This window comes from Talpa europaea (genome assembly GCF_964194135.1).
Source record: "Talpa europaea genome assembly, chromosome: 4".
NCBI classification, from domain to species: Eukaryota; Metazoa; Chordata; class Mammalia; order Eulipotyphla; family Talpidae; genus Talpa; species Talpa europaea.
In genome coordinates this window covers 52,966,812-52,990,243 of record NC_140070.1, presented here as the reverse complement: position 1 = coordinate 52,990,243, position 23,432 = coordinate 52,966,812, and the positions used below count along the sequence as shown (strand labels likewise).

The following is a 23,432-nucleotide window of genomic DNA, read 5'->3' as shown; positions in this document are numbered from 1 at the left end:
GATTATAAGATGTATGATTTTGACTTACATGGACTTCTAGTGTTAGTTAAACACACCCTATTGTTCTTATTAAAAGCAAACTTGTGAGATCAGATGATTTTAATGAATGCAACTGTTTCTAAGTTCAAAATGAAAAATTTTATTTTTTTCTGAACAATTTTAACTCTAACCTTTATTTCATAGGTTATTCCTCCATACTTAAAATTAATGAAGTAGACTGCCCACTAAAGCTTCCTGAGGCACATACAGTAGTTTCCACCTTATGTTGTGTAAAGCCTAGGAAACTCCCATCCTATAGTTGTTACTTCTTGCTCTATCCAGGGTTTTGGTTTTTGTTTTATGGAAAAGGAAAAAAGAAAAGAAAATGTTGAACCATGAGAATATAATAAATGAGACAGTGGGATACAGTAAATGCCACTGCTAAAGGCTAGTAGGTCTTAACATTTGAACATTTTTGGTAGGTCGCTGACCAGCAATCAGCCATGTTTGGAGAGTGCTGCTTCCAGACAGGAGACGTGAAATTAACCATGGGAACTGGGACATTTTTGGATATTAATACTGGAAATAAACCTCAACAGAGTGTTGGAGGTAAATAGTTAGAATTTATACTATATATCAATAAAATCCACTTTCATATTTAACTTCTGTGACACTTTCCATTTTATATTAAGGCTGTTCTCTAACATATTTTTCACTATATTCTTAGAGTTAATTCCCATTTCCTTTGTGTACTATAAATTGAAAGTATTAAAAAAAAGAAAAAGATTATCAAAAAATTCAGAAGGCTAGGATATTTTGGTCAGCTTTCTAAATATTTACCTCTAATACATGTTATATTTTCTTAAAACATCTTTCTCGGACTCCACATTTTCTTTTCTTTTATGTATTAGAAATTTGCCATTTTGTGATATCTTTTAGGGGCAGTGGTTCTCAACTAGTGATCCCTGCATATTTAGGATTTTGATGACAATTGCTAAGAATTTGCTGTCCCACAATGGACTATGATGGACGATTATGGGTGCTTTGGTGGTGGGAGAGCAATGGTGTGATCACATCTGAGGAGAGAAATCCTATACTGCTAAAATAATAACAGGATGTAAAACAATGGCACTTCATTAAGAAAAGAAATGATTGAAAAAAAATTTTTTAAAGAAGAATTTTCTCTCCTTAATGAAGAAAACCCTGGAATATGCAAACCAAGAAATTTAAATGTGGAGCTACCAGGAGGGCAAGAGGCTCTTAGTTTGTGCTCTGGATTTTAAAGACTTTTCCCTACATTTCTTTCCTCCTCAAGCTCTTTTTCCCCTTACTAGAAAAATGGTAACTAGAAAATGCAGATTGTTGTGTTAGGTTGTTTCTGTTTAAAGCCTTACTTAGAAATCACAGATAATGCAACCAAATAGCTCTCTAGCAAACTAATCTCAAAGTTATCTTTTACTTTTCAATTAAAATATTGTTTCTTGAGACATTTATATCTATATCTAGCTCTATTAGCCTGTAGCTAATAAAAGCTGATATTTATGGTACATATAATTTGCCAGATTCTATGCTTAGATTTGGTTTTTTTAAATCTGCTAACTCAAATTCTCACAGGAATGCTCTGACCATTTTACAGTTGAGGAAACTGAGGCTAAGAGATTAGAAACTTTTAAGACTTTGTCTAATAAAAAAATAGAGAGGGCTGAGATTAAACTCAGGCAGTATGACTTTAGAGCCACTTTGCTATTTTTTTTTAGATAATTAAATTGTTCCATTGTAGATGTCTCTGTAATGAATTATTTATTTATTATATGCCTTGCATTGTTTGTCTTTAAGGCTTTTACCCATTAATTGGGTGGAAGATTGGGCAAGAAGTTGTATGTTTAGCTGAAGGCAATGCAGGAGACACTGGTAGTGCCATAAAATGGGCCCAGCAGTTGGGTAAGTTTTCTTTTGCACAGATTCCACAAGCCGGAATTAAAGAATTCGAGTACCTAAGAATTAGATTTCAGTAGGGAATGAATGGATTGTCCAAATGAAATATAAAATAAAAGGACATGCACTAGAAAAAAACATAGAATGTTATTTTTATGTTACTGGGATATGAAAGGCTAAACATTAAAGTCAGATACCATAGAGGAAAAGAATGATAGATTTAAGTATATAAAATAATAGATGGGTAGCAAGAGAAATGTCATAAACAAAATTAAGAGACAGATCAGTAAGAGCAATTTGTAGCGCACATCAGAAAAATGAATGAAAATGATAAAAAAATGGACAAAGGACAGGGTACAGGTATTTCATGAATAAATGACTTTAAAATTCAATAATTAAAGAGATACACATTTAAAAATGATGCCAGCTATCATTATCAGAGATTAATAAGTTCAATGATGCTTACTGTTGGTAGGAATGGGGAGAAAGAAATATTCTTGTTTGCCATTGAGATGAATATTAATTAGCATGGCCTTTCTGAAGAACAATCATGCACTATAGAATGCAGACCCTTTGTCCACAGTTCTGTGTTTCTAAGAAAGTAATCATATAAGGCCTCCCTGGTGGCATAGGGGCTAAGTCTTAGCGCCATCACCTCTACTCCCTGTGTTCAATCCCCAGCCAGGGAGCTCACCCACATGGTGCAGCAGACCCCTCTTGTCTCGCCCACTGCTCCCCTCAGCAGTGTATTCAGTAAATCTGGCTGTTCTGCTCCCCACTCTGTCTCTGGTGAATCCTCTCACACCCTTCTCCCCCACCTCTGGCCTACACCTTAGTTCTTATATGCAAAGAAAAAGAAAAAAGAAAGTAATCATACAGGCATGCAAAGGCACATGTACATATTTAATACAGTAGTTGGAAATAAGTTCCTGTCTAGTAATAAAGTATTAAATAAGGAAATGTCATGGAACATTAATCACTTACAAATGACAGAGTCGTTATATACCATTGGCATGGAGCATTATTGAGATATAATTCACATGTTCATATATTTAAGACATACAAGAACTTGGGGGATAGGCCAGAGGTGCAGGGGATGAGAGGATTCACCAGAGACAGAGCGGAGAGCAGAACAGGTGGATCGACTGAAACACACTGCTGAGGGGAGCAGAGGGCGAGACAGGAAAGGTTTGCTGTGCCATGTGGGTTAGCTCCCTGGTTGGGTTAGAACTCATGCTGCAATGGCTGGTGATATCTTGATAGCACTGAGACTTTAACTCCTGCACCACCAGGGAGGCCAGCTTCTTCTCTTTAGATATATTTTTTAATTCTGTTCTCTCCCAGAAGATGCAAAGGAGAGGCAGAATAATTCCCCATTCATCAACTGAAAAAACCATTCTTGAGTTTCATATGAGATCATGTGCACATTACTGCTTTACTAGGTGAGGCTCATTCATTGTGATTCTCAAATGATGAAAACTTTTCTGGGAGCTAGAGCTAAGTGGTACAAGCAAACTCCTCCGGAAGTCCAGTTGAGGCTGGAAAACAGGACTATTAGTCTAACTGAGGGAGAGAGAATTCAGAGTTGAGTTATTTATCTTAAAATTTCAGTTACTGGGAAAATATATTGATATTATTGGTATGAATCTGTCTGAAATTCATACAAAAGTCATTATCTGTTATACCCTTTCTATTCTGAAAATTCGTTTTAAGGGGGTTGTTGGAAAAAATCAACTGTATTCAGGAGAACACAGTATGTAGGAGTGTGAGCAACCCTGTACTATGTAATCTGAGCCTTCATATCTTTGTATGACTTGCTGGATTTATTCTCTGAATAGTGGCTGCTTTCCTCCAGTAATTGAGTGCTCAGTATGTACCTGGAACTGAGGTAGGGGAACAGCAGTGAATGACAGACTCTCCCTGCCTCCTGGAGGTTGTAGTGTAGCATGAAAGGCAATGCATATTAAGTGAATATTGAAAAAAGTAAAAAAAAAAAAGTATTGGTGTCAAATATCAGGAAAGTATCAGTAGAATCAAAACCTCTTTCTAAAAAAGGGAAGACTTTGTCTAGTCTGGAGAATCTAAAGGCTTCTTTAAAAAAGTGACATTTCAGGGCCTCCCCTGGTGGCGCAGCGTTTGAGTGCTGGGCTGCGAGGCTGCCCACAGCCTCTGCAGCGCCAGTTCGTTCCCCGGCCACCAGCGAGGGTCCCACAAAAAAAAAAAAAAAGTGACATTTCAGCTTAGGAGGAATAAGTGGTTGGGCAGGTGAAAGAAGCAATTGGTCAAGCCATTTAATCAGGAAGGAGCAAGACCTATCTGAATGTCCTATTTATTCTCTAGAATTGAGGCAGTTCCCATCTCTGTTATCCTCCAGTTACATGGGTCAGGTGAGATTTTTTTCCCTAGCAATCTCACTTTTAATTGCTACATGTCACATCTGCCTATACTAGTCAATCCCCATAAGACTTCCAGTACACATCTAAAATTACCCAGGGGCCTCCTTGGTGGCACAGCGGTTGAGCGCTGGGTTGGGAAGCTGCCCGCAGCCTCTGCAGCACTGGTTGGATTCCCGGCTGCTCCCCGGCCACTGGAGGAGGGTCCCATGTGGCACGCAGACCTCTCCTGCCGCCCGCTGCTCCCCTCAGCAGTGTACTTCGGTCCTTCTGCCTGCTCTGCTCCCCGCTCTGGCTCTGGTGAATTCTCTCACCCTCCCGCGCTTCTGACTATACCCAGTGCTTGTATAAATAAATAAATAAATAATGTATATTTTTAAAAAAAAACTCTTTAAAAAAATAATAAAATAAAATAAAATTACCCAGGACTCTTGTTTACTAGAAATAAAGAAAACTGCTTCCTTCTCCCTGAGTATTTTCCCAAGAGAGACATAGTCTTTCTATTAGAGGAGGTGAGATAGGTGGTAGTGAATAATTCCATGTTATTTTAGTAAGTAGGATCTGAGTTCATGCTTCTGCCTTCCTCTTGCCTCCTGCTGGGAAGATACACAGTAAAATAAGTATGGCTCGCTGTTGAAGCTAGAGTGGAGTCCACATGAAAGAGCCTTGAGATTTCAAGTAGATTATATAGATCTAGAGCTCTAGATCTATATAACAAATACAACAAATCTCTATTGTTTGTTGTGTCAATAACACAGAAGAAGAGAAACAGGAGTCATGGAGCAGGCTGTAGGATGCAGAGAAGAGTGGGTCAAACTGAACAATGGATTTTGGGCTTTAGGGAGGGTGAGTATACTCCCAACTCCCATCCATGGCTCAAATCTTATTAACAAGGCATTCCACTGATCAGTCCCTGGGGCACAAAGCACATCAGTATTGCCCCAGGGCAATCACACATCCTGCTCTTGTCTAACTTGAAAGGAGCCTTGTCCGCTACACCCATAGATGTTATTGGGAAAATAATGATTGGCAAGGACCCTACTGGTGTTCTCTATGGATCCAGCCTGCTAAGACAAGAGAAAATTCCATAATTTCGAGAAGAATTATTAAAGAAAAGAAAAAAGAGTTGGCTTGGTCCATCCCTGGGGAGCCTGCTGACAGTTGATACAGGTTTTGTTTTATCTGAACTGCCCATCTTCTAGGCTGAGGCAAAGCCTAATTTTCTCAAACCATGATAAATGTGAGAGCCAAGGGTGTCCACTCCCTTACCTCTCACTGCCTGCCAAACCCATAAACCTAAGAGAGAGCACAAAGTATTTAAGAACATACACCACCTTGAAGAAGTGTGAGGAAGTTCAGAAAACAACAGCAGGTGACTCCTCAAGGCAGATATAATGGAAGTAACAGAAGATTAAAATTACAACATAAGTGAAACCTAGATAAAAGAAAATTTTGTAGACTTCCCTGGTGGCATAGGAGTTAAAAGTCTCAGAGCTATCAAGCAGTCACCAGCCACTGCAGCATGAGTTCAATCCCGGATCCCCAGCCAGGGAGCTGACCCACCTGGCCCAGCAGACCTCTCCTGTCTCACCCGCTGCTCCCTTCAGCAGTGTATTTCAGTAGATCCACCTGTTCTGCTCCCCACTCTATCTCTGGTGAGTCCTCTCACCACTACCACCACCTCTGGCCTACATCCCAGTTCTCATAGCACAAATAAATAAAATAAATCTTTTTTTTTTAAATATTGCAAAGAAATGTTTGGAAAACAAGAGTTCTGAAGAAAGTAAACCATTATATATATAATATAAATGCATTAATACAATGTGAAATGTATAGTGTTGAAAATCCCAATAGGGATCATGAAGAATTGCGAGAGAGAACAAAACTGAATGGTAAGGGATACAGGAGAAATATCAGAGGGAAAAAGGTGTGAATAATGGTGTCTTTTCTGGAATATGAGAATGTAATTATAGAAATTGAAGTATGAAAATGTAAAAATTGAAGAGATAATTGAAAATAAACTTCCCTGAGTCAAAAAAAAAAAAAAGACCCGTTGGGCCTCCCTGGTGGCGCAGCGGTTGAGCGCTGGGTTGCGAAGCTGCCTGCAGCCTCTGCAGCACCGGTTCGATCCCCGGCTGCTCCCTGCCACTGGAGGAGGGTCCCACATGCCTCGCAGACCACTCCTGCCACCCGCTGCTCCCCTCAGCAGTGTACTTCAGTCCTTCTGCCTGCTCTGCTCCCCGCTCTGGCTCTGGTGAATTCTCTTACCCACCCGCGCTTCTGACTGTACCCAGTGCTTGTATAAATAAATAAATAAATCTTAAAAAAAATAAATAAATCTTAAAAAAATATATATATATCTATATAAAGACCCGAATTTTTAGACTGAAATGGCCTACCAAGCTAAAAAAAAAAAGATACAAAGACAGTCATATGTAGATGAATTGTCTGAATACCCAAAATAAAGAAAGGCTTCAAGACAGGAAGGATAGTTTATTTATAAAGAAAAATGAATCAGACTGGCATGGAAAAGTTGTAAAATTGGGAAAGTGCAACTTTTACACACTTTGAAGGAAAAAGAACAATGAGCCAGTATTCAAGTTCCTGGCTAAGATTCATATTAAGTGCAAAAGGGCATTTCTTGCATTATATACTTTCTGAGGAAATTACTCAAGGAAATACTCTAGCCAAATTGCAATAGTCAGAACAAAGATCGCAACATGGAAAAGACAAAGTATACAAATAAGTTATTCTTCAAATAAATTTTTTTCCTGACAGTAAGCCAGACTTGTTTTTGTTCCATTTTAGTTGAACTGTTCTTATACTGAACTGATTTAAATTTACTTAACTGTGAAATCAGTGCTCAATTTTCCTATCGTAAGAACAAGATTTGGGGGCCTCCCCTGGTGTGCAGGCAGTTGAGCGCCACACTGTGAAGCTGTCCACAGCCTCTGCAGCGCCGGTTCGATCCCGGTCGGCCGGCGAGTGAACCACATGGTGCAGCAGACCCGTCCTGTCTCGCCCACTGCACCGCTGTGAGGCTCTTTGTAGCCTCTGCAGCGCTGGTTCAATTCACAGGCCAGGGAGATTAGCACATGACAAGGCAGACCTCTCCTGTCTTGCCCATTGCTCCCCTCAGCAGTGTACTTAGGTCCTTCTGCCTGTTCTGCTCCCTGCTCTGTCTCTGGTGAATTCTCTCACCCTCTCACACCTCTGACCTGTACCCCAATGCTTGTATAAATAAATAAATCTTTAAAAAAGAGAGAGATTTAAATTAAGAAGAGGCACTAGTTAACGAGGTTTAGATTCTGTGTGTATTGTGTTACTAGAAAAGAAAATGTTTCTGTTAAGTGTTCCAAAATGGTATTTTTTCCCCATTAGTGTTTTTAATTTCACAATGTATAATTTATGGGACAAATTGCTGTTGAAGAATAAAGAAGAATGTACATTTCTTTTTCATTTTTCTTTTTCATTTATGTTTTCATTTCAAGTTTATATAAATCTTTCTAAACACACACACACACACACACAGCCTGAAATCCTTTTCTCAGTGACATATTTAGAAAAGCAAGAGTAGACTATCTCAGCATATTATGTAACACAGAACTGAATAGGTAAGACAGTGTTTAATTGATAGTCACATGGAAATTTGAAATCTTTTTTCTTTTTTTTTAAAGATTTATTTATTTATGCATACAAGAAGGGGGGTGTAAGCCAGAGGTGCAGGGGCTGAGAGGATTCACCAGAGAGAGTGGGGAGCAGAATAGGTAGATCTACTAAAATACACTGCTGAGGGGAGCAGCGCCATGTGGGGAGCTCCCTGGCCAGCTGGGGATTGAACCCTTGCTGCAGTGGTTGGCGATAGCTTGATAGCGCTGTCTTTAACCCTTGCACCATCAGGGAGGCCCTGAAATGTCTTTTCTTAGGTAGCATAGAGCCAAGGAATCATTGAAACAATAGTGTCCCAAAAATAAAGAAAATTATTGTAGTAATTCTGTCAAACATTACTTAAAAGAAAATGATAATTGCTTTTTAGTAAGAAAAAGAGAGATGCACAATAAACTTCCAAGCCAAAAAATATACATAAGAACATACAAAGCATAATACTGAGAAATAATTAAAAGTAAATTGATAAGGGTCTCCCCAGTGGCACAGCGTTGAGCACTGAGCTGCAAGTTGCCCACAGCCTCCATAGCGCCAGTTCAATCCCCGGCCACCAGGCGAGGGTCCCGCACGGCGCGCAGACCTCTCCTGCTGCACCTGCTGCTCCCCTCAGCAGTGTACTTCGTCAGTCTGTCTGTTCTGCTCCCCGCTCTAGCTCTGGTGAATTCTCTCACCTTCCCACGCTTCTGACTATACCCAGTGCTTGTATAAATAAATAAAATCTTTTTTTAAAAAAGTAAATTGATAAACTAAATCACTTTTAAATATCTAAGAATCAGTACCATATGTATATTTCACATTCATACATATAAATATATATATATAGAGAAAGAGAGCGAGAAAGAAAGAGAAATGAGATCTTTTTCACTTTTTGTTTTGAAATGATTTCAAACTTAAATCTATAAAAATAGTCCAGGAAACTCTTGTATAACCTTTACCTCAAATTTGCCCAGTTTAACATTTTGCCATGATTACTTTATATCTGTGTGTCTGCCTATCTGTTTGCCAACCATCTATCCACCCACCATTCTATCCTTCCTTCTATACATCCTGTATGCTATATAATAGATAAGTATCATAACTTTTCTGAGATCTTTGAGGCTAGTTTACATGCATTCTGCTCCTTTTCTTGTAGTGTTTTTTCTGTACTTTTCTTTAAAAACAAATTTAAAATATAATATAATATCAGAAATTAAATATAATATCTGTAATTGTAATATTTCTATCAGGTTTGTAGTCTATATTTCATTTTTGTCAAATACCCAGGTTATGTCCTTTAGCACCATTTTTCTCCAACACAGAATCCAGTGTAGAATTGCTTGCTTATTGTATAATTCCCTTTAATTATTTTTTTCTCAGTTCATGTTTGATAGAAACTACAAAAGGTCAAAGGTGATGTCCCATTACTAAATACATCAGTTGACCTGCCTCACAGGATAGTTCAGGCAAGTCTCTCCAAGGGAAACTAGTAAGGCTGGCCCTCCCCTATCCCTGAAGGACAGGACTGTCATGTCCCATAACCACATCTGGGCTAATTCTAATGTTGTATTTTAAGCATGACAATAGTAAAAGAGGTTTGTTCTTATGACTGCTCACTGCAGTCTGGTTCTGAAATGGCCACAGGCTCAATTCTGCTTAGAGAAATATTCTATGCTCTCTTGGACATCAGACTTGATGGTATCACTACCAGGCTTCCAAACAGCTGGACACACTTTAGCATGGTTTGTCAGTGAACTAGAAGACTGGAATGAGTCTCAGAGTCTTAAAGTGGCCAACAGAAAGGTCATTTCCAGCAATGGAGTGAAGGATGCTTTTATCATCCATGATAACAAGGCCCCTGAATGAGATGCCCTCATCAGCCTTAAGAACCCATAATACTGAGAAATGGGTGTACTTGAGGTCTGACGCCAATGGGATGTTCATGGGCCCAGCCCTCCTGTTTCTTAACTCTGAATTCATGCCCAGTGACAGAAGTGAGAATCCACAGAAGCGTCAATCACTTGGCATTTGAGTTTCTTAAATTCCTCTCTCTCCACGGAGCACCCAAAGGTCAAGTCAAGAAGGTAAAAGCAGAGCACACGTATTTTCTTTTGTAGTCAGACCAGCTAATATCTTTGAACTGAGCATCTGCATTACAGCTGTGGCTTTGAAATAGGGGCAGGGAGCCCAATTTTGGCATTCCTTAGAGATATCTTGTATTAGCAACTCCAACGGCAGAAGCCACTAAGAAAAGTCAGGAAGAAATACAAAGCCCACATGGGTGCTACTTTTATTGCTTCTAGGGCTCTCCTAATAGCCATTTAAAAAGTGAAGTTTCCTTGGATTTTTTTTTCATTCCATTGACATTTTTTAAGAGCACAGGTCACTTGTTTTATGGAATATCCACAATGTCCTTACTTATAACTTGATTCAGATTAGTCATTTTGGCTGCAATCCTACATAAGTGATACTATATCCTCAGAATATATATCTGGAGATGCAAGATGCCCATTAGCCCTGTTTGGGTTCTCTTAAATTTTGTTCATATGTATGTTTTTAATTTTTCTATTGTGTAATTACCAGGTGTAAGGGCAGGACAGGCCACAGTGCAGGTTTTCTGATCCCATGCAGACCGGGTAAAGGAGGAGTCAGAGTCCTCAGTAGTTTTGCAGGTTTTTTATTTGGGGATCACCAGGCATATGGCAGGCTGGGGGGCTGGGAGGCTGGCAGGCCTCCCAGCCCCCAGCAAGTCTTCACTCTATCTGGGCTCTCTAGCGTTCGTTCTGCTGCTTCTTGGCTTCTCTTTCGGCTTCTGCTTCGGCTTCTACTGCTGCTTCTGCTGCTGCTGCTGCTGGCGTCCCCGTGACGCCGCCCTTAAAAGCCCAGTCTTAACTCAGCTGAATCCCATCTACCTATGCCCACACCCTATTCCAGGTGCATTCAGGACAAGGATCCATCATCTATCCTGATGGCGGAAGGGCAGAAAAGCCTGATATTTTCTCTACCCTACACCAGGTTTTTTTGTTTGTAATAAATAACATGTAGGGGGATACTTCGAGATTAGCTTGATACCCCATCAAGCTAGCATCAAAATTCTCCATCTCCTAAATTTAGCTTTCAAGGTGTTTCTTGCCTGGATCAGTCTTTCAGATTGCAAAATGCTGTTTTCTAGATCCTCTATGACCTTCATGTTTATTAGCATTCTGTCTTATAAGAAAGGACATTCCTTTCTCCCCATTATTTATTCTCAGTATAAATGCAGGTTTCTTATTTCATTCAAGTTATAATTTTTATAGATATGATTTACTTTCATGCTGAAAATATCATTGTCTTTTTCCTGTCCCTACTCTGTAATCAGCTACTTTTCCATTGAGTCTTTAATCCTTTTAGTGAGATTTAAAAACAATGACTTTGGAGTAACATTGCCTCTTTGGCCCTTGTGGAAAAGTGTGTGTGTGTGTGTGTGTGTGTGTGAGAGTGTGTGCATGCGCATGCCTGTGTGTGTGCATGTGTATGTGAGAGAGAGAGAGGGAAGTCCTTGAATTTATATTATATCTCCAATTCCAGTCTAACCCCTAAGAATTCTTGTTTGTCTTTCCCCATCTATATTTTCATCTACATTTTTTCCTATTGAGAACCCTTGTTCCCAACAACATTAATATTATATACTATACGTATTTGCTCAATCTTAAAATAGATACAGAAATGTATCAAATTTACTAAACCCTTGTCACTACAACAAAAAACATTTGACCAAGATTGTTTGGGAGGCATTTTTCTCTATGTCAACAATGTTTAGTCAAAGCATGCTATTCAGAAGTTACTTGAATTGGGGGCCTCCCTGGTGGCGCAGAGGTTAAAGACACAGTGTTATCAAGCTATCACCAGCCACTGCAACACAAGTTCTATCCCCTGCAAGTCAGGGAGCTACCCACATGGCACAGCAGACCTCTCCTGTCTTGCCCATTGCTTCCCTCAGCAGTGTATTTCAGTAGCTCTGCCTGTTTTGTTCCACTCTCTGTCTCTGGTGAATCCTCTCACCTCCTCTTCCCGCCTCTGGCCTACACCTTAGTTCTTGTATACATAGATAAATAAATCTTTGGGAAAAAGTTACTTGAATTAGTTCATCTCCCTTCAATGATTTTATTAATTTGAAATTAGAATTGATTTCATTCTTTTATGTTATCATTTAGTTTCTGATCCCCCCCTACATCCTTTTGAAAAATACTATTTTATAATTTTTAATGAGTCCCAAATTTTAATGATTGTCCCAACCTGCGGGATTCATAGGCACGAAAAGAGAAGGGCTGAGGATGAAATGAGGGGCTTGAGAGAACTTGACGCAAGCGCATGCTTCTTTATTTTTCCTTTTCCTTCTCTTACTTTTCCATGTCTTTGTTTTCCATGTCTCTCTTACTTCCCTGGCCTTCTCTCTGCTCCTCTCGCAGCACTCTCCTCTCTCGTGGTTCTCCTCTTAAATCTCTTTTCTTCTCCCTCCTCTCTCCCGCGTTCTCCTCTTATATCCTGGTAGCTCCTCCCCCTGTGCCTCCCAGTCTCATGTGATTTACAGGAAAAACCTGTGGTTCTCTGAAAGCAAAATGGTAAAGCGAAACTTAACTCATGGCACGCATACGCAACACGGCGCATGCTCCGGATGGCTCTGGACAAATGATGCCCAAAGTCAAAACCATAAAAGGTGGTATGATCAGAGAAGGTGACTCCCTTCCTATCCCTTTCATCCTGTCTCCCTACCTTTTATAAATAATAACTTCATTAGTTTTTGTTTTATCATTCCTATTTCTTTTTGCAAAAATGAAGATATAGGTATGCTTTTTTATTTTCCATTCTTTCTTTTGTAGAACTCTTCCGTTCTCACAGCTGCATACTACTTCATTATGTGTATGTAGTTTAGCCATGTAATATCCTATATTGGGCATTTAAGTAGCTTTCCAGTGTTTTACAAGTGCAAGTACAAATAATGCTGCAATATTGTTGCATAGTTGTTTTAAGAATAAATTCCCTGGCCTCCCCGGTGGCGCAGCGGTTGAGCGCTGGGTTGCGAAGCTGCCCGCGGCCTCCGCGGCGCCGGTTCCATCCCCGGCTGCTCCCCGGCCACCGGAGGAGGGTCCCACATGGCGCGCAGACCTCTCCTGCCGCCCGCTGCTCCCCTCAGCAGTGTACTTCGGTCCTTCTGCCTGCTCTGCTCCCCGCTCTGGCTCTGGTGAATTCTCTCACCCTCCCACGCTTCTGACTGTACCCAGTGCATGTATAAAAAACAACAAAACAAATAAATAAATAAATAAAAACATGCCTCTATTAAAAAAACAAAAACAAAAACAAAAAAGAATAAATTCCCACAAGTGGGATTGCTGTATCATAGGTTAATGTGTTGTAGTTTTGTTTGATATTGCCAAAGTCTTCTCCATAGGAATTGTGCCATTTTATATTCACCCTAGAAATGTATAACATTCTTTTCCCATAGACCTTATCCTTATAACATCTTTTATAAGCAAATGTTCTGATTGGATGAGTTGAAGTAGAAGCCTTATGTATTAACAAACTTTTGACTTTTTCCACAATATGAAACATTGTAAAATATTCCATTTATAATATCTTGTAAATGTTTTTCATATAGGACCTCCCTGGTGGCCTAGGGGTTAAGTCTCAGCGTTACCAGTACTACATCCTGAGTTCGATCCTCTGCCAGGGAGCTAACCCACTTGGCACAGCAGACCTCTCTCGTCTCACCCGCTGCTCCCCTTAGCAGTGTATTTCAGTAAATCCACATGTTCTGTGCCCCACTCTGTCTGGGAATCATCTCACACCCTACACTCTAGTTCTTTTATGCAAAACTAAATAAATGTTAAAAAGTAATGAAATAAATATTTCTGATATAAATGGAACCATGTCAGTGGATATTGCACTCCATTAAACATATAGATTCTAAATCCATAGAAATGAAATTATGTAACTAATGGAGAAACTCTTTTTCTGAGCATAATGCCTTTGAAATTTATACATGTTTTTATATTTATCAATAGTTCATTCCATTTTATTGCTCAGCAGTTTATTTTACCTCATATGTATATATGTATCATAGTTTGTTCATCCTTTCCCCCACTGAAGGACATGTGGGCTGTTGACTCCAGTTTTTGGTGATTGTGAATAAAGCATTGCGACCATTCATAATGTTTAATAAAGCATTAAGACTAGGTTTTTGGGGCCTCCCCAGTAGCGCAGTGGTTGAGCGCTGGGTTGCGAAGCTGCCCGCAGCCTCTGCAGTGCCGGTTCGATCCCCGGCTGGTCCCCGGCCACCGGAGGAGGGTCCCACATGGTGCGCAGACCTCTACTGCCGCCCGCTGCTCCCCTCAGCAGTGTACTTCGGTCCTTCTGCCTGCTCTGCTTCCCGCTCTGGTGAATTCTCTCACCCTCCCGCGCTTCTGACTGTACCCAGTGCTTGTATGTATAAACAAATAAACAAACAAATAAATAAATCTTTAAAAAAAAAAAAGAAAATGCATGAGAAAAAAAAAAGACTAGGTTTTTGTGTGACCCTGTAAGATTTAATTCTTATAGAGTAAATTCCTTAGAGTAGAATTATTGACTCAGAGAAACACAATGTTAAGTGTGTTATAAAAAACACACACAAGTAAGTATGTATTTATCTTTGGGAAAAAATCTAGAAATCTGCCCAGTTTTTCTAGAGTGGCCATACCATTTTACATTCTCAACAGTAAAGTGTATGACAATGTTTCTGTAGTGCTTGGTATTATCATTTTTTTTTTAAGTTTAAACTTTCCTATAGTGTTACCTCATTGTATATTTAATTTACATTTTCCTAATGACAAATGGTATCAAACATCTTTTCATATACTTTCTTCCCATCTATATATCTTCTTTCTATATTTTTAACTGGGTTTTCTTTTCTTTTTTTTTTTAAAGATTTATTTATTTATTTATACAAGCACTGGGTACAATCAGAAGCACGGGAGGGTGAGAGAATTCACCAGAGCCAGAGCGGGGAACAGAACAGGCAGAATGACGAAGTACACTGCTGAGGGGAGCAGTGGTCATGGCAGGAGAGGTCTGCGGGCCAGGTGGGACCCTCGCCGGTGACCGGGCTCAAACCGGAGCTACAGAGGCTGCGGACTGCTTCACAGCGCTGCACTCAACCACCTGCGTCACCAGGGGAGGCCCTTCCATTGCCTTTAGACTTCAGTTTTAATAAGAAACTTCATAGTCACTTAAAGTGTCTGTTCCCTAATATGCAGTCTGATTGGTTTTAAGACTTTTTTGTTGCCTTTAATTTTTAGCTTTCTTTTAGCTTTATTATGATGCATCTGGGCATGAATTTCTTCTTGTTTTTCCTGTACAAGTTTTGCTGCTTTTTAAATTTTTAGAATTTATATCTTTCATCCACTGTGGTACATTTACAGTCATTTCTTTTCCCAAATTGTTTTTTCTGCAGTATATTCTCTGTCCTCCTCATCTAGGGCTCTGATTACAGAAACGTTAGATCTTTTCTTATTGTTCCACAGATCCCTGAAACTGTTCTAATTCCTCTGTCTCCTCAATTTAAATGTGGGTTTTTTTGCCTCTTACTCAGGTATAATGAAAAAGTTTATAAACAAAAAAATAGCATTGTTATTTCCATGTGCTCCCTCCTGTAGTTACCCCAGCTCCTCAGACCAGAAATAAGGGCATTATTTAGAAGCTTTTTCTTTATATTTGCACCTCATGTACTGATCCAAGTTTCAGGCTGTTCTTGAGTTTAGGTCAAGAGATGTCAAAAAAAGTTAAAAATAGGAAACTCACTACCAGTTTGGTGGTACTTAGTTTTTCTGGTAGTCTGTTAGCTTATTCTTCTCAGTCAGCAGATAGTTTTCTTGTGCATTCCATCAAGAATTCTTAGTTGCATTCACTGGGAGAGACAGAGTAAAGTCTGCATACACCCAAAGACTTTTCATCTGTAAGGAAAAAGGCCTGCTACATACAGAGATAAGAGGTTCTGTCTCCTCTGTTCCTTTCATGAGCTTAGAAACCTATGCAGTACCCAATTAGTACTAGAATGGATCGGCCTTTGTGTTGGCCCTTTCAAGTGAGCAACCTTTCATGTTCATAAAAAAGTGCATGCAGGGAAATATTAGCCTTATAAAATAATTCTGTTTGTTCCTCCCCACACCCTTCATTTTTTTAGGGTATGTTTATGTGTTTTGCTTTTGCAGATCTTTTCACAGATGCTGCTGAGACTGAAAAAATGGCTAAAAGTTTGGAAGATTCTGAAGGAGTTTATTTTGTTCCATCTTTCAGTGGATTGCAGGTATTATGTTTTTAAAAAGCTACTGACAATTACAAACTTATCTCTTCTCATACCCATACCCAACATTATCTCTCTACTTCTCCCTTAACTAAAAATTTGCTACTTAGTGGAACTAAGCTATTAAGTATTCTTGGACTGAGAAACTGCTTTGATAGAGTGAATTCCATGAGAAAGCAGAGCATATTCAAATGACTTCTGCTTAGAACTTCATCCTCTTCCTCTTCAGGATAATGTGAGGCAACTAATTAACATCCATAATAGGACAGAGAGCAGAATATTTGAGGTTTTTGAAGGAAGGTTAGAGGAATAGTCATCGTCAGCAAAGGTAGGCTTTACTTAGGTTACTATGGATTTTTCCCTTTTTGAAAAGTGTGCTGCAAAACTTAGTAGTGACTTTATCATGGCAATTCTGTCTTTAATGTCTCCATCAAATCATGTTCCTATGAAAATAATATAAACTATATGTAAACCACATGCTAAAGTCCAAAACATTAGACAAAACAATCACACCAGTGGTTTCTAATTTCATGTTGATCACAAAGTATCCCTTCCTGTCATGACTGCACCTTGATAATATGTTGGGTTTGGGAGGAGTGGAGAGCCTCTGCAAGCCAAATATTCCCAATGTAAAGTGAAACTCTTAACTGGAAACTGAAAGTTAATGCAAACAATAGTAGTGTGTTGATACCATGTTGTTTGGAAAATGATGGGGAGGGAGATCACCTACAAGGTGCCAGTATCAAAAACTAAAAAAAAATGAGGGATTGGGGAATAGATGGAAGAAAGGGTTAAGTATCTGTGACATTACCTTTGATTTTAGAATACTGTTACAGCCATAGAGGATGGAGGCAGAATATTAAAGGCTCCTAATAATTTCAGTTTCTCAGAGCAGTCTGCTGAGAAAGTGGCAATAAAAGAACTTTGAGGAGAGTGGGAATGACTGGGACAGCCACTTCAGGGAATGGCAGGAAGGGTGAGGTGGAGCTCGGGGGCCATACACTGGGAATGGTATTAATTGGTGCAGCCGTTGTGACTTTGCTCTGTTGGGATTGTGGTTTGAATCCAGCACACAAAAGTAGAATATTTATGATAGTTATTGAAGGTGAGGGTCAATGGTTGCCTACTTCATGTTACAGTAACTGTGGTGATGGCAGTGGTAGGATGGACAAGATGGTGACAAGTGTCAATCTTTAGAAGATAAGAGTCATGTTCCAGTTAGCGGTCTTAAATTTGCAAGGAACAGGTTTGTGTAGGTCATCCCTGAGATAGCCAGATGTTCACATATCCTGAGAACTGGAAATAAAAAGGAGTTGGTAGCTAACTGCTTTTCTTTTTTAAAATTAATTAATTAATTAATTTTTGGATAGCATTTGATTTCTCCTCTCTGGTGTAGTCCCTGTAGTTCTCCTACCTTTTCTCAAATGTTCTGATTCCTGCTTTTCTCCATAGGTCTGCTTTTTTTATTTTATTATTGACATTGCTCCATATTTTTGATTCCTCATAACTTTGCTTGTCATTATTTTCCTTGTGCTTTCTGCTCCTTCACAACTTGTAAATACACATAAATCTTCTCCTACCTTGTGTATCCTTCTACTTTTACCCCCTTATTCATTCCTGTTTGTCTTTTTCTCAGTGTTCATATTTTGCAGGAGAAGGAATCAACTTGGATCACCTTATCTTTTCAAGCTTGAATAGACTTTGCGTTAGTCTCTTCCTATGTTTTGAGAAGCAGTGGGACCAGGGCGTGGAAGTTGACTGCTTTAGACAATAGGGCCTGTGAATTCAAGCAGTTTCCTTAGTGGAGGATGTGGCCAGCAAGTACTATGAATGCCATCTCTAGTTTTTGTTGTTTTTTTTTAATATACATTTTTTTACATCATTTTTCATTTTTGCAAAATGTATGCATTTTCATATTAGTTATAGTCCCCATACAATTCCCACCCCCCTTATTTTGACCCTAATCCCTTTCTCCCTCCCACCGCCGTAGTGTGTCTGTGGTTTATAGTTGCTTGTTGATTTTGATTTTTACTTTCTTATAATTAGTCTTTTTCTTGATCCCTTATTTAGGTTTTCTAAATTCCTGCTATGAGTGAGATCGGATCATGCTCAGCAAAATAAGCCAGAAAGAAAAAGAAAAATATCAGATGATCTTACTCATAGCAGGAATTTAGATAGCCGTCTCTAGTTTTGAGAGTGATTAGGTTGTCTGAGCTGTGGACAGGTGAAGGGAGAAACAGTGTAAGTTTGATAAGGAACTAAGTGAACATGGGAGAAAGGAAGTGTTAACGGTAGCTGCATACCTTTTAAAGATAAAAGGTAATGTAGAATCGCTTCAGTTAGGTAATTAGGAAAAGTATTGTTTGTTCTTTGCCTCAACAAATGGGTATTGATCCCTGTGGGGCCAGATGTAGTTCCAAGCCCTGGAGACACATCAGAAAAGTTTCCACCTGCGACACATAGTGTAGCAGGGAAGGTAGCGTTTGAATAAACAACTGTACAAATATATGTGTTATAACCACATGAAATAAGGGGAAGTTATGGTGGGCCATGAAAACATGAGCGGGAACCTGATCTATCTGTGGGGTCAGAAGTTTTCCAAAAAATCTGAGCCAAGATTTGGAGGGCAGAGTAGAATTAAATAGGAGAACAGGTGGTAGGTTTTCCAGATAAACAGATGTTTCAAGACCCTCAAGCTTGAAGATACTTTTTCTAGAGACCCGCATTTCCCAATAGCACTAGTGTGCCTTTGTTGTGATCTTATGCTGGTATGTTGAAACTGTTCTATTTCTTGGCCAGGCTACTAGCTTTGGCAGGGTTTTCATCTTCATGTGCCAGAATTGTCTTGCATTTCTGAGAATGAAAAGATGTATAAAAACTGCATTGCATGAATACATAATTCCAGCTCAAGATTTTGGCTCTTTTGAAGGTTTTTCTCTTGGGTCATATCTGATATTAGACAACAAAACCATTCAACTAAGAAATAGAAATATTTATTTTGAATGTCTAACATACTGAGTGTGAATTATGACACTGAAACACATATTTCCCATTTCATTTTTTTAATCGTCTCACTTGTGTCCTCAAAAAAACACTCTACATAGTAATCAATTTTAGTGTAAAGTCCTTTTAGTTAGGAAAAAAGGGGGAAATACTAGGGCTACCTTTCATTTTCCTCATTTGTAAATCTGGATATTTAATAATCTCTTCTTCAGTTCCATTTCTTGGTATGAGCTCAACCAGAAGTTCAAAGTCCAATATCTGTAACACAACCTTGCTAAGGTCCCTTTTAAAAATTTATCCTAATATTTAACATAATTTTGGAACTACCATTTTATTTAAAATGAAATATGGGGCCTCCCTCGTGGCGTGGAGGTTAAAGTCTCAACACTATCAAGCTATCCACAGCCACTGCAGCATGAGTTCAATCCCCGGCCAGGGAGGTGACCCAAATGGTGCATCAGACCTCTCCTGTCTCACCTGCTGCTCCCCTCAGCAGTGTATTTCAGTAGATCTGCCTGTTCTGCTCCCCACTGTCTCTAGTGAATCCTCTTACCCCCTGCACCTCTGACCTACACCTCAGTTCTTGTATGCATAAATAAAGAAAAATCTTTAAAAAAAATAACTAAACATTCTTTTTTTCTAACATGGCTATCTTTTCATTGTATAATATGTCTTCAAGCCAGTGCATATAATATAGAACAATGGTAACATATTCTTACTATCTCTTACTTTAGGCTCCATTGAATGACCCCTGTGCATGTGCCTCTTTTATGGGTTTGAAGCCTTCAACCAATAAATACCATCTTGTACGAGCAATATTGGAATCAATAGCTTTCAGGTACTAAAACCTGCCCTCTTCCTCAAACTGGATTACCATTTCCTTCTGTTAATTCCTATGAACTAGAAGTTTCTTAATTTTAACTGACATTTATACCTTTAGTCAACTTATACTATATATGATATAATCTGTTCTTCTTGATAATTTACCTTTTTATATTTAAGATCAGTACCATTTAGATTTGATATTTGAAAATTGATTTTTTTTTTAATATCCAGTTTCTTAAGTATGCCAGATTAAAACTTTAGACCTACAAAGGTTTTTGATCCTTATTCATGAAAAATTCTAACTAATAATGTTTGTTATATCAAAAGATTAAATCATTGAAGTTATTCCTCATGTTCCATAACAGTCTTCTTTTTCTGGGCAAGAGTAGCTTATTAAGAATGTCACTGTCATGAATGTGGAATACTTGTAATGTTCAAGATTTTCTGTGATTATAGGGCCTCCCCGGTGGTGCAGTGGTTGAGCACTGGGCTGCAAAGCTGCCCGCAGCCTCTGCAGCGCCGGTTCAATCCCCAGCCACTGGGCGAGGGTCCCACATCGTGTGCAGACCTTTCCTGCCGCCCACTACTCCCCCTCAGCAGTGTATTTTGTCAGTCCGTCTGTTCTGCTCCCCCGCTCTGGCTCTGGTGAGTCCTCTCACCCTCACACACTTCTGACTGTACCCAGTGCTTGTATAAATAAATAAATAAATCTTAAAAAAAAAAAGAAATACTATATTACTGGGATGGGATGCCACTGCCATTGTAGGAGGAAAGTCTATTTAAAAAAAAATTTTTTTCTGTGATTATAAAATGATTATTTTTTTATTTGATGGAGTCTGTTAGATAATAAATATAGTATATCATCTTAATAGCTATCTGTTGAATTCGTGCTCTAAATTTTATCTGTAGGAATGGTAGTAGATTAAATTTATTTCCTAAAATAAAAATTTATGCTCTCTTGTATCAAAGGGAAAAGTGTAAAGCTTTGAACCCCTTGTTTACTTAATGACCTTGTTTATATTGACCTATAGTTAGCGTTATACAGTTTTAAACTATTTTTTAAAAAGATATGCTGGTTTTATTATTTTATTTATTTGGGGTTTTTTTGTGTAGAAGAACTGGGGTGTAGGCCAGAGGTGCAGGGGGTGAGAGGATTCACCAGAGAAACAGAGTGGAGAGCAGAACAGGTGGATTTACACTGCTAATGGGAGCAGTGGGCCAGATAGGAACGGTCTGATAGGCCATGTGAGTTAGCTCCCTAGCCAGGCATTGAACTCAAGCTGTAGTGGTGATAATGCTGAGCCGTAATCCCTAGACCACTAGGGAGGTCCTTAATATTTTCTTTTGACTATTTTATGTCATGTGCAGAAAACCACTGTGTTTATTTTCTAGATTAGAAAAAATAGAGAATTCTAAGATACAAATTTCCTCTACATTGTTATTTTGTTTTTTAAACTAGAAACAAACAGTTATATGAGGTGATGCAGAAAGAGATCCATATTCCAGTAACAAAAATCCGGTATGTAAACCCTGTTTCTAATAGATTTAATTAGAAATAAGTGGTAGTTGCTATTAGTACTTTCATCATTATGCTTATTTAGGATTTCAAAAAGAAGTTATGCCTAGCTTCTTTGCGACAAAATTCTTGGCCATAGGAATTTGAGAAGGAAAGGAAAACTTATTTGGATTTATGGAAAATTTAATTCAATGTGAAATTTGGGAGGATCTTAGTAGCCATATGTATATTATTGAAATCTTTAAAATTTCTTTTTTGGGGGTACACGGCTATCATTTTGGTGTGGAAGCATCAAATTTTCTTTGCTGGAATATCCAAATGAATTTCTATGTTGGCCTATTTCATTTGCCCTACTTTGAACTGGTCCCACGACAAACTGGGCAGATGGGAAAGTGGATAGCAGAAAAAAAAGAAAGTTTTAGAGATACCTAGTGAGGTCCTCCACCTTCACATCAGTGCTAAGTGAGAAAACCTTGGAGTTAAAACATTAAACCCTCTGGTGGAAGACTATGGGTATCATGCTGGTGGGTGTGGTATAGTAGAATATATCTAAAGAGGTGTGATCCTATACCTCTGAATCACATACAGCGTTGTAAACCAATGTTATGTCAGTTAAAAAAATAGATCAATAAAAACAAAAAGTTAAAAATAAAAACAAGAATCTAAAAAAAATATGTGGGCCATTTAAAAGGGGTCAGTAATGTTTTTATGATTTTATTGCATTAATTTATCTCATCTTATATCCCCACAGGGCAGATGGAGGAGTTTGTAAGAACAGTTTTATCATGCAGATGACTTCGGACCTGATTAATGAGAATATAGACAGACCAGTCCATGTTGACATGTCGTGCCTAGGTGCAGCTTCTCTAGCTGGCCTTGCTGTTGGTATGAGTGGATTTTATAAAAACTAGAACTTTTTTGCACAGTATTTCTTAGCATTTTTCCTCCCAAGTTGCAAAATAATAGAATCTGTAGAACCTTACTGTCTAATAAACACTATATGTATATATAGCTATATGTATGTGAGCTATATGTATGTATAGCTCACAATACTCCTGTGATCTCTGTGGTGGGTCTGATCACACTTTTCCCATCCACACTTCACTCCTTCAGTCAGAAGTAATATGAGACAAGACAGGTAATTGACAACTGTTTTTGTGTTTAATAAAGAACAGTCAGTGGGTAAACTTTTTGAGTATATAGGCTTTATCTTTGGCATTAGAGACCATTGTACTCTTATTTATGGAACAGTATCTGTTGAGTACATTGCTACATGATAGTCACTGCTCAGAATAAAGAATTTTAGAGACAGTTCCTGCCGTTGGAGTCTGTGCTGGAGCAGTCAGAGAAGCAACCAATTACTGTGATACACCTAGCAGACATAGTGTTGTGGAAGCGGTGTAGGCATTTTAGAGGAGGCAACATATAGCTCAGTTTTGAAGACGTTAGCAGTCAGTGGTCCCATAGAGAAAGCAGATCTTGCAAATGTTGCTATAATAGGTGCTTACATGGTGAGAGCAAATGCTAATGTGGTGAGAACAAGTGGGCTGGAGAGGTACTTGGAAGTCCAGTTGTGTTGGACTGCTCATAAAGAGGACTTCAGACTTGATCTTGAAGGCATTGGAGAGCCACCCAAAGAATTTGAAGCAGGGAAGCACTTGGAAAGATCTGCATTTGAACAGATCACTTAGGCAATTAAATGAAAGAATTAGTTGGGAGGGGTAAAGAATGAGACTGGGGAGGCCAATTAGGGAGCTCCCTAGGAAACTGGATGATGCCTTGAGACACAGAGAGTATTTGAATTTGTGAGAATTATGTGTAC

At 38.9% G+C, this 23,432-nt stretch overlaps 1 protein-coding gene and 1 pseudogene across 2 annotated transcripts in view; one reads left to right on the top strand and one right to left on the bottom strand.

The window, feature by feature from the left end:
• GK5 (glycerol kinase 5) overlaps window positions 1-23,432 on the top strand; it is a gene marked incomplete at both ends in the record, with an annotated part of 69,246 nt that overhangs the window by 41,913 nt on the left and 3,901 nt on the right. Inside the window, 6 exons of the mRNA XM_084232616.1 lie at window positions 462-588; window positions 1,816-1,920; window positions 16,175-16,269; window positions 20,004-20,107; window positions 21,554-21,613; window positions 22,362-22,495. Coding sequence (XP_084088742.1) covers window positions 462-588; window positions 1,816-1,920; window positions 16,175-16,269; window positions 20,004-20,107; window positions 21,554-21,613; window positions 22,362-22,495 — 625 coding nt within the window. The remainder of the gene's footprint in view (window positions 1-461; window positions 589-1,815; window positions 1,921-16,174; window positions 16,270-20,003; window positions 20,108-21,553; window positions 21,614-22,361; window positions 22,496-23,432) is intronic.
• On the bottom strand, window positions 9,535-11,139 carry LOC311169844 (peroxiredoxin-1-like; annotated as a pseudogene). Its single transcript has 2 exons — window positions 11,083-11,139; window positions 9,535-10,162 (listed from the first exon to the last, which is right to left on the bottom strand). The product of its transcript is annotated as a peroxiredoxin-1-like (transcript).